Source organism: Rhodamnia argentea, chromosome 5 (genome assembly GCF_020921035.1).
Source record: "Rhodamnia argentea isolate NSW1041297 chromosome 5, ASM2092103v1, whole genome shotgun sequence".
NCBI lineage: Eukaryota > Viridiplantae > Streptophyta > Magnoliopsida > Myrtales > Myrtaceae > Rhodamnia > Rhodamnia argentea.
The window spans coordinates 18,638,522-18,650,349 of record NC_063154.1 but is presented as its reverse complement, the minus strand read 5'-3'; the positions used below and the strand labels follow the sequence as shown (position 1 = coordinate 18,650,349).

General features: G+C 41.8%; 1 protein-coding gene across 1 annotated transcript; it reads left to right on the top strand.

The window, feature by feature from the left end:
- Window positions 1-3,493: 3,493 nt before the first annotated feature.
- LOC115750634 (2-oxoglutarate dehydrogenase, mitochondrial-like) lies at window positions 3,494-10,537 on the top strand. The gene is made up of 9 exons (XM_030688127.2): window positions 3,494-3,653; window positions 5,110-6,732; window positions 6,921-7,147; window positions 7,230-7,562; window positions 8,200-8,446; window positions 8,667-8,795; window positions 8,880-9,095; window positions 9,247-9,370; window positions 10,018-10,537. Exons 2-9 carry the CDS (start codon window positions 5,182-5,184, stop codon window positions 10,254-10,256), a joined length of 3,066 nt encoding a protein of 1,021 aa, XP_030543987.1. The 5' UTR covers window positions 3,494-3,653; window positions 5,110-5,181; the 3' UTR covers window positions 10,257-10,537.
- The last annotated feature ends 1,291 nt before the right edge of the window (window positions 10,538-11,828 follow it).

Below are 11,828 nucleotides of genomic sequence, written 5' to 3'. Positions count from 1 at the left end.
TTGGAACCGCATGGCTTATCATTCGCTGTAGTCGAAGGAATGGGACGAAGCCCGGTCATGCCGAGAGAGCACCAACTATCTAGTGTGTTAGGGTCGAGTGGCCATTAGTAACCGGAACATGTGTGATACATTGTACATGAAAGTTGTGATGAGTATTCTAGTTGTGTGCAATTGAATGCCATGATATGTACTATATAATGTGTGAAGTAATGTGGGGTAAACTTGCATGTGGTTGATGATTGACTATTAAGTTGTGCCGGATCTCATGTGGTAGCTAGAGCGTTGCGATAATTGCACGTTATTAATATGTTATCTATATTAACCTGCTTGTTTAGGTTGCCCTAAGCGAACCAGTGTCCCGCTCGGACTTAAGCATTGACTCACGGAGATTTTATATCGCACTCGTTGTTGTTGATTGTTTTCGGGACCATAGCCGAGGTCCTTCCAGTCAGATTCAAGATTCCACTCGACTAGTCCTTTGATATCACGTACCATCCGATTCCAAATTCGGATCAGGTCCGGGAAGACTATGTGACAACCTTTTGGGTCAATGAGGGATTGAGGCACCTAGTGCCTATCGCTTTAAAGCCTGGTTCGTGTGTCACGAGGACGACCTCTTCAAGCCAATCCATGGCTTCGAAGGGCCACCAACCGCGTTCCCTAAGGTCTAAATCCGGGACATCATGGATATAGATACCTCGGATGGGGAGGTGGAGGAGCCAGAGTCAAACCCGGACTATGACCCTAAGACGCCGTGTGGCTACCGTTTGTGAGTGGACGTGGGAGTGGATACCCTTTTTGATGGATACTTTCGTTGGAGTTTAGGAGGGTGATGTTAACCCCTCTTATGGAGTTGTAGATATGAAATTAATCCTGCCCCGATTAAGTATCTTTTTTGTGGTCCTAGGAAGCAGCCCTAAAGAGTGGGCTTATTGATATTATAGCTTCCCGATGGTTAATGAAAATCTATAACTAAAAGTACTCTTTTGCTAATGTGTGATTTGATAGCCTACTTTTCTATCCCTACTATTTATATTATTACCTAGGGAAGTAGCACGCTTCGCATGCATTTAATGAAAAGATTTAAAAAAAAAATTGGATCGATAACATGCCTGGGACGTCGCCCTTTAATGGCTTGAGGTGTTTTGGTAGGGTTGTTGCATACATGGGGAGCGAGGCGTGACAAGGGGAGTTGGTGAGGGAGAGAAGGAGTGGGGTAGTATGGCCCAATTTTGGGGGACCTCCTCCATTTATAGACTTCATAGTCAAGGTCTTAACCAACTTGTTACTATTATTAGTTAAGATGTCATTTTCTTCATCAATTATCATAGGACACTTGCCTTAACATGATTGACCCACCTTATTCCCTATATCTATTCTATGTCACTCTAAATTATAGATTAGCTACTTATCGCTTTTCTATTGGTCCACCTCTTATCTTCTAGAATATAGCTTATGTCTCATTTTTTCATTGGTTCACACAATCAAGTTTCTAGAAACTAGCTTTATTATGTTAAGTTTTCATTAGCTAAATTATCTATCTCATTAGCATTAATCCTTTAGAATCTACCGGAAGCAATTATTAACAGACGATCATTCGTAGATGGTGGGACGTAACAAAGCAGTGGATGAGACCGACGGTGGTGGTCCACCGACGCAACGGTGCAGGCGGGGCGACCTCGCACCATGCGGATCAACGGGTGCATCTCGATCCAACCGTACACTAGCCGGACATGGACCGGCCGAGCACCGTTCGTCTTGGTTGTAGGCCAGACGTACCTCACTTCAATTCATTGCCATTAGTTGGTCATTCTTCATCGCTCAATCCGTTGTCCGGCTCCTATAATTTCCCGTCAACTTAGTGGTTTAATGGGTCATAAATAGGTCAACTAACTACTTGAAATGATTTATAGAAAATTTTTCTAATTTTATTAATTTTTCGATGTTTTATAATTATTTTATTTTATTTTATAATGTTCTTTTTCCTTCTATGAAATCCAAAAAGGGTCGCTAGATTTTTAAATTTTTTTGATTTATTAAAATTCTTTATTGTTATATTTTATTTTATTTTGTTCTTTTCTTTTCTTTTTTTATTTTTCCTTATTAGTGCCACAAGGGAGCTCGAGCCTCGTCGAGATAGGTCACCAATTGGTTGTCGGTGGTTGGTTACTACTCTCCGAGAGTCGACCAATTGATGATGCTCGCCGATCGCTAGTCGGTCATCGTTGCTGATTGGCTGGTTGCCAACTACCGCCAGTCAAGAACCGATCGAAGAAGAAAGAGATTCGGCGATTTCCTTGAAGAAAACAAAAAAAAAAAAATAACAATATAAAATTGTAAGGAGTAATTTTTTTAAAAATTAGATTAAATATGAAAGTGTTTTATCAATATGGATCGGATCGGGTATGAGTTGGGTCATGTATGGGTTGTATCGGGTATAATTCGTTAAATTTGTATTGCATGTAAATTGATTAATCCGGGTCGGGCCATTTTTTACTCGACCCAACCCGTCCGTTTGACAAGTCTACTTGACACCAATATCCTAAGCTTCTTTTGTTAGAAAAAACATCCTAAATTATACTCATTATGACCTAATGCCTAAACATCTTTTTTGTGTGACACGAAAAATGAGTTTTGGGATATTGGTAGACAAATAATATTTTTGCGACACTTGTACAGATTTAGAATTTTGGTGACACAAAAAAAATACTGGTGTGTCGGACTCTGTTTGTTTCATAAAACATGAAATATTAGGATAACATGTTTTCACTATTGACAATAATTTATAAGAAAAATTACATAAATGGTCCATGAACTATGACCCAATGTGCAATGTGATCCTTAAACTTTTAATCTGATTAATATGATCCCTAAATTTTAGCCCAATGTGCAATGTGGTCCTTGAACTTTTAATTTATTCAATGTAATCCCCGAACGTTTGGAACATGTTCAACTTAGTCCCCGAACTATAAAAAAATATTCAAAGTCATCCCCAAACTTAAATTAATGAAAGGACTATAATGAACATCTTCTTATAATTCATGGACTAAGCTGAACATATTCCAAAAGTTCAAGGACTATATTGGTCAAATTAAAAGTTCATGAACCACATTGCATATTGACCCAAAATTTATGGACCATATTGGTTAAACTAAAAGTTCAGAAACTACATTACACATTGGATCAAAATTCAGGAATCATTTGTGTCATTATAATTAATTTATGTCCAAAACATTTTCATAGAGAACGAAAAGTTTTTTGCTCATTTATTTGGTGTCATAATATTCGAGTTTAGGATTTTTCGTGGCAATTTTCCTATTGTTGATCATCATCTTATTATCCTCTCTCCAAAAGTCCATAGAGGAGGGCCCACAAGCTTCGTTGGATCGGGCCTGACAAACAGGCCTGTTTCGCTGTTTCACTGACCCGTATTCGAATCTCTATTCGGGTCGGGTCGGGTCTCTCTCTCTCCACCTTTCCAAGTCAAAAGCTACGCGAATGCGGAAAGCGAAGAATGTGGGACGCAGAACTCGCAAGAAGAAAATCGAAGCCGATACTCAGAAGAAGTGGGGAGGAAGGAAGAGGGCGCCGCACAAGAGCAGCTTCTAGGGTTTTCGTGTTGATCCAGCCGTTCGCTTCCTCTCGGATTCTCGGTACGGAACTTCATTGCGTGCTCTTCCTGACATCGTCGCTCGTTGCCGATTTCCTGGGAATATTTTTCTGTTTTCGCGACTTTGTCGGGTCTGACCTGGTCATGGACCCATGAATCATTCGGGTGTTTTTGTCGCTGCTCGAAGTAACAATTTGGTTTCGCTTTCCCTGCTGTTTTTTTTTTTTATTTTCTAACTGTTTGTGAGCTTCTTTGCTTCATGTTCGATTGAGTTACTGGGATTCTTTCTGTGTTTCTTGATGAGTTATGTCGTTGCCATGTCGGAATTTGAGCTGCTGCAGTACATATCTGTGGGTCGGGTTCTTCTCGGATGAAGCCGGGCTGCTAGTCTGTCATTTTATGTGATCGTGGCCTCGGAGGTGCAGATCATTGCGTGAGAAGGATACCATTCCATTTAGCTTGGTTTTACTTAATGCTTTAGTTGTTTGAAGCCTTAGGTTTGATCAGTAGGAGACTTGAAAAGAATTTTCTTTGTAGTTTTGCAAAGTTTTTGCAATCTTCCGGTTCCGTGATTTGTTCTCGCCATCAGACCATATGGAACCTGGCAGATCTTCGGTGATAGAGCAAGTCTAACTGCCGTGATTGGTCATCGTTCGCTTGCTTGCTTGCTTGAGTCATTCGTCATTCTTGGAACTTTGTAAGAAATGGTACATGACTATGCTTCATGTTTAAAAAATGTCCTGGTGAAAAATGTGTTTCTTTAAATGGTGTCCTGTGAAAGTCTTCAAATATTTTGAATGAAACTAAAGCAACGTTGGAAGTTCAACATCTTGTAAATTTTACTGGACATAAACTGTCTAACAACAGTTCTTGTTCCAATGACCTGCCATGAATGCCGATTTTCTTCTTGGTTCGTATATCAATTCTACTTTTCTATGGACTTGTTATTCTCTCTAATTGTGTACCTTTTTGAGCGGTTTTAGTCATTGTCTACTGTCCAGGGGACGTTAAAGTCTTGAGCTTATGGTCCAGTTGTTCCTCTAGAGTAGTGCAATTACTTTCTCATTGCTTAGATATCAGATAGGCATAGGGTTTTATCTCTTCATTACTTTGCGATTGTAGAGATTTTGTGAACTTGTTATTATCTCTAATTGTGTACCTTTCTAAGCGGGTTTACTCACTGTCTACTGTCCAGGGGACGTTACAGTTTTGAGCTTATGGTCCAATTGTTCCACTATAGAAGTGCAATTACTTTCTCATTGCTTAGATGTCATAAATCCACCTTCGTGGCTTTAGATATCTTTTCACCATTTACATTGTTTTGGCATCTTAAACTTGTTATGCTTGTCTATCTATCTAATTTTCTATTGATTTGAATCTGGTCTGATTGCCATGGATAGTATCTCCTCTTTATGTTGGGATTCCTAACCTGCCTCACTACGATCGTCGATCTCTGTCCTATGGTTTACATACTTACTATCTTCATGTATTCTTTTCAGTTGAAGCAGATGATTGTATTTTGAGCTTGGGGGTTGCCATCTCTGGTTTCCTAGTCAGTTGCTCAGATAACAATGGTGTGGTTTAGGGCAAGTTCCAGTGCAGCAAAGCTTGTTGTCAGGAGAGCTCTTTCTCAAAGTGGATCCTATGTGACTAGATCACGAATTCTTCCGTCACAAGAGCGATGTTTCCATGCTACAGCTTTTAGACCAAAAGCACAAGCTGCTCCTGTCCCTCGCCCTGTTCCACTCTCAAGGCTTACTGATAGCTTCTTGGATGGGACAAGTAGCGTTTACTTAGAAGAGCTTCAAAGGGCGTGGGAGGCTGACCCAAATAGTGTTGATGAATCATGGGACAATTTTTTTAGAAACTTTGTTGGTCAAGCGGCGACATCTCCCGGCATTTCTGGGCAGACAATCCAGGAGAGCATGCGTCTGTTGTTACTTGTGAGGGCTTACCAAGTGAATGGACATATGAGAGCCAAATTGGATCCTCTGGGTTTGGAGGAAAGAGAAATTCCCGATGATTTGGACCCTGCTCTTTATGGGTTCAGTGAAGCTGATCTAGACAGAGAATTTTTCATAGGGGTGTGGAGGATGGCTGGTTTCTTGTCTGAGAACCGACCAGTCCAAACACTGAGATCCATTTTAACCAGGCTTGAGCAGGCTTACTGTGGGAGCATCGGATATGAGTATATGCACATTGCTGACCGCGAAAAATGTAACTGGTTGAGAGATAAGATTGAAACACCAACACCTATGCAGTACAATCGCCAACGGCGTGAAGTTATTCTTGATAGGCTTATATGGAGCACACAATTCGAAAACTTCTTGGCCACCAAGTGGACAACAGCCAAACGGTTTGGTCTTGAAGGTGGTGAAACTCTGATTCCTGGGATGAAGGAAATGTTTGATAGGTCAGCAGATCTTGGGGTTGAGAGCATCGTTATTGGAATGCCTCACAGAGGTAGATTAAATGTTCTCGGGAATGTTGTTCGAAAACCACTCCGACAAATATTTAGTGAATTCAGTGGTGGTACAAAACCGGTGGATGAAGTCGGGCTTTACACAGGTACTGGTGATGTGAAGTACCACCTGGGTACTTCCTATGATAGGCCAACTCGGGGTGGAAAAAGAATACATTTGTCATTGGTGGCAAATCCAAGTCACCTGGAAGCTGTGGACCCAGTAGTGGTTGGGAAAACTAGGGCGAAGCAGTATTTCTCGAATGATGTGGAGAGAACAAAGAATATGGGTATTCTGATTCATGGTGATGGTAGCTTTGCTGGACAGGGTGTGGTGTATGAGACTCTACATCTTAGCGCCCTTCCAAATTATACTACTGGTGGGACAATACATATAGTCGTGAACAACCAAGTTGCCTTTACTACTGATCCGAGGGCTGGTCGATCATCTCAGTACTGTACTGATGTTGCTAAGGCATTGGATGCCCCCATTTTTCATGTGAACGGTGATGATATGGAAGCTGTTGTTCATGTCTGTGAGCTTGCAGCAGAGTGGCGACAGAATTTTCATTCAGATGTCGTGGTTGATTTAGTGTGTTATCGTCGGTTTGGACACAATGAGATTGATGAACCATCTTTCACTCAGCCCAAAATGTATAAGGTCTGCATCTCATGAGAAGAGTTTGGATTATTTTCTATTATTGAGCATCACTTGCCTTTTGATTCTTTGAAGTTCAGTGAAATCTGTATATACCTGAGTAAATGGTTTTTCTCTGCCACCAAGTTGATTGGTTCTCTCAGTCTGGTTCAGGTTTGTAAAATTATTTTTGCGACTTTTGTTCATTTCAGGTTATCCGAAATCATCCTTCAGCTCTTGAGATTTACCAGAAGAAACTCTTGGAGTCTGGGCAGGTTACCAAAGAGGACATTGGGAAGATACAAAGCAAGGTTAACACAATACTCAATGAAGAATTCCTCGCCAGCAAAGATTATGTCCCCAAAAGGAGGGACTGGCTTTCATCTCACTGGTCTGGGTTTAAATCACCTGAACAGCTTTCTCGTGTCCGGAATACTGGGTATGGTTTTCGCACTACATAGATACGCAAAATGGTTTTGTTTGCCGACTTACTGTACTAAAACTTTTCTGCTGTTGTTCAGTGTGAAGCCAGAGATTCTGAAAAATGTTGGCAAAGCAATTACAACTCTTCCTGAAAGCTTTAAGCCCCACAGAGCAGTGAAGAAGGTCTATGAACAACGAGCCCAGATGATTGAAACTGGGGAAGGTATTGATTGGGCAGTGGCAGAAGCACTTGCTTTTGCCACACTAGTCATAGAAGGTAACCATGTTAGGTTGAGCGGTCAGGATGTCGAGAGAGGAACCTTTAGTCATCGACATTCAGTACTTCATGATCAGGAAACTGGGGAGCAGTACTGCCCTCTTGACCATCTTATGATGAATCAAAATGAGGAAATGTTTACAGTTAGTAACAGGTATGAACTGCTGGTAGTTCACTCTCTAGAGTTAACAATTCTTTCTTGGACTACTATATTGGCTTCTTAGTCCTTGTTTCATGAACTGTCCTTAATACAGAGTATGTTTTCATAAACCTTTTGGAGCCATTTATGCATTCTCCCTGATGAAGAAAAACAAGGAGAAGCTCCTTGAATATCAGAGGTTTCCTTTAATTGACACAATGCAGCTCCCACTCTATGTACATGTACTTAATCTGGAGGATGAACTTTTGCTAATAAGTACGAGTAGGAGAAGCTTCATTTGCAGCTTGTTGGGGATAGCTGCTTCATTTAGTCGTCTAGATGATGCCTCTGTTTCAGGCTGTACCTGAAGATTGCTTGTTCCGTGGATTTAGGTAGTGCTTTAAGTTTTTAGATATGATTTTTGGTCACTGTATGTCATTCTGAAAATATGTGTTCAAGTGTGTTTTAGCTATTTGTTCATCAATTCCTGTTTAGGTTAATGAACACCAAACACTGGTCCACCAAGATAAACTTCTTTTTCCTTTCAGCTTAATCCTCTGCAGAAACATATGAGACGTAAGCAGCTTTCTAATTAAAATTGTTTAGGCTGCTGTCTGACCTTTTTTTCCTTTTATCACTCTCTTGTCAACAGCTCGCTCTCAGAGTTTGGTGTTCTTGGTTTTGAATTGGGCTACTCTATGGAAAATCCGAATTCCCTAGTACTATGGGAAGCTCAATTTGGTGACTTTTCCAATGGAGCTCAAGTAATTTTTGACCAGTTTTTGAGTAGTGGGGAGTCTAAGTGGTTACGACAAACTGGGCTTGTCGTGCTGCTTCCTCATGGTTATGATGGCCAGGGCCCTGAACATTCAAGTGCACGTTTGGAGCGGTTTCTTCAGGTATTCATATGAAAAACTTAATTTTTGAATTAGCGTAATATATTTCTTGCTGCTCAAAGGCTCAAGATCTACTTTCTGCTCATTCTTGTGGTTGAAAGAGCAAGAATTGTTCAGATCTTGCTTTCTCTGTGTGCACACACACACGCCCTCGCACCTGTAGAATATGTGCTCTTTTTTGTATGTTTCTTTGGTTAATGTGTGGTTATGAACTTAATTACAGATGAGTGATGACAACCCGTATGTGATACCTGAGATGGAGCCAACTCTCCGAAAGCAGATACAGGAATGCAATTGGCAGGTCGTGAACACCACAACTCCTGCTAATTACTTCCATGTCTTGCGGAGACAGGTCTGTGCAGCTAGGCGTTTCATATTTCTATTTTTGCTCAAATTACCATTCAGCAGTATCTGAAACTATGCTCAATTACTGTAGATTCACAGAGAATTCCGTAAACCTCTCATTGTAATGGCTCCTAAGAACTTGCTTCGGCACAAGGATTGCAAATCAAATTTGTCTGAGTTCGATGATGTACAAGGACATCCAGGTTTTGACAAACAGGGCACTAGATTCAAGCGCCTCATTAAGGACCAAAATGATCACTCAGATCTTGAGGAGGGCATTAGAAGACTGGTTCTTTGCTCTGGAAAGGTATCCCCCGTTTTTGCTTTTCATAAATCAGTGTATTATCTGATATGTTGTTTCAGTATGTGTCACGACTGGTAAAAGGATGAGCTAGATGGCATTGGTCTATTTGCCAAAGACATTTTAGTCAAATGTTATGTGAATTATTGGACTGCAGGTTTACTATGAGCTGGATGAGGAGCGTAAAAAGGTTGGTGGAAAGGACGTTGCAATCTGTAGGGTGGAACAGCTGTGTCCCTTCCCCTATGATCTTGTCCAACGAGAGTTGAAGCGATATCCGAGTATGTTTTCTTAACTTGTTAATTGCAGTGCAACTAGCGCTAAAGTATATATGCCCTTGGAATGTGAGGAAATTTCTCTATGCATTATAAGTATTTTAATATCTGCTCATTGATAAGCTTTAGCTTACTCTAAACTTTGTTGCTTCACCACATTACTTCATGTACTCATTAAATGCCTGGGACTTGCACCTATCCTATCACATTCTTGCGGATGTCACATATATGCATCCCAACTGAGAGTGGACACATAAATCAAGCGAATTGATGGTGGAGCTAATGTAGAATTTTTTAGCAGCAGGAGCAAAATTTTTGTTCAGTTTCTAGCAAAAACAAAAAATGAAATTTGTTTAGCGAGAGATTGGAGCTGTGGGTACCCGGATGCCGCCCCTGGCCCTTTCTTAGGTATTTTGGTGATAGGGTTCTATCATATTATCAGCTCTGGACACTGCATATTTGAGAGTCCTCTTTTTTGATGGACTACGTAGTAATCAAGGGGACTTGTGATTTGTTTCCAGAAGCTGTCAATTCCGCAGTAAATTCATAATGCCACCATCACCTCTGAAGGATTGCTTGGTTGACAGTAACCCTTTCTCTGGCTTGTAAACCAAGATCCAGATGATTGATTAGCCTGTCATTTTTCTCTTCAGATGCGGAAATAGTCTGGTGCCAGGAAGAGCCTATGAACATGGGTGCTTACAGCTATATTGCACCCCGTCTCAGCACTACCATGAGAGCACTGGGCCGAGGAACTTTTGAGGATATCAAATACGCCGGCCGTGCTCCATCTGCTGCCACAGCCACCGGATTCTATCAGGTGCATGTTAAGGAACAGACCGAGCTTGTGCAGAAGGCCCTGCAACCTGAACCGATAAACTATCCTTTTTAAAGCTTATTCTCACAGAAGAGCGAGGGGCTAGCAAAGGAGTTTGTGATAAAGGGTACAGAAATTCTCTTTTAGTTTCTTATAGTTGAAAAATCATTCTACTTGCTATTTCCTTCCTGATATGCCTGTTGTGGGCAATTGATACTTCCGAATGATCGAAGTTTTTTGTGCCTGTTCTATATACTGCAGAAAGAGCAGTGTTGAAATAAAAATGAGTTTAAGCTGCCAACACTCCATTGAGATGCATTATGTTGCAGTTTTCGTTATTAAAGTTGAGATAAAAAGCCAAAGATCACAGTTGTGCTTGCTGTCTTTGGTTGTTATATCTAAGATTCAATATATTTGACTAAATTGAATTATTTAGATTAGTTATGTTTAAAGTTATCAAACTAGTTTAATCTCATGAGATGTCGAATTTTTCGTTTCTTGTTCATCTCTTGGGGGTCTATGTCATTTGAAAACTTTTTGTGTTCCATTAGCATAGCTAAATTGAAACGGGATGACTCGGGAAAAGTAAGCCCCCTTTCCGATGATTGAATTTGGCTTTGATGTGCCATCCCCATTTGGGCGACAGGGAGGTTTACAGATTTGTGGATTGGTTGATTCTCAAAATCACCTCGAGGAAGGAAAAAAAAAAGCGCAGGCCCCGGGTCCCAACCATGGTCAGTTTTTTCGGAGCCATCAATAAAGCTAGCTACCACATTTGTCATCCGAAAGACTTATTCAGGCGTAGTCCCGATGTATTAGTTTTGCCCCGGGGGGGGGGGCGGGGGGGACGGACTTTCTCACTCAACGCCGCTCTAGTGTGACGGGTGATTGCCTATGAAGCACCAACACGCCAAACCCCTCGGGCGTGTCGGTGTCGGACACGCGTCTGACATGTTCCGACACGTAGTCAACGCCGGCGACACTTTGGGGACACGCGAGTCGTGAAGGAGGATGGGAAAGGCAGATCCGAAGGGCGGAGATCGGTGGGGGAGGGGGCAAAGAGCGTCTCGGGCCATGAGAGGAATGATGGAGGGAGCCGGCGACGCGCGGTAAGCGTTCGAGCAGAGAACGGCTTTCGTGTGCGACGGAGCAGAGAGCAAACGAGTAGGAGGACAGAGCGAGACAGCATCAAAGGAGAGATGAGCAGCAAAAACCATTGTGGTCGACGTCGGGGTTGGCTTCGCGAGACACAGAGGAGTGACAGAGAGGTGTGAGATTTTTTCAAGAAGCAGAAAGGAGGATGGGGGCAACGGAGAGGAGAGATGAAACATGTGAGATGTTCTTTTGGTGATTTTTTTCAAAAAGCAAAGAGAGAGAAGAGGGGGATAGGGGTGTGCATAGTCCGGGCCGGTCCGGTTCCAATATGGAACCGGGGACCGAATTAGTAGTCTCGGTCCCCAAATTTTAGGGACCAAGGACCGGACCGTCATCGGATCGGACTGGGACCGGCGGTCCGGTCCGGTCCCCGTCCCGGCCCAGTGAGACCGTTAAAATCTAACCCTTGAAATACAATATGATTCGATTGCATCTTAAATTACAATCTATACCCCGAGTTGAATAAAAAAACATGTTGGTCCGGTTTGCTCA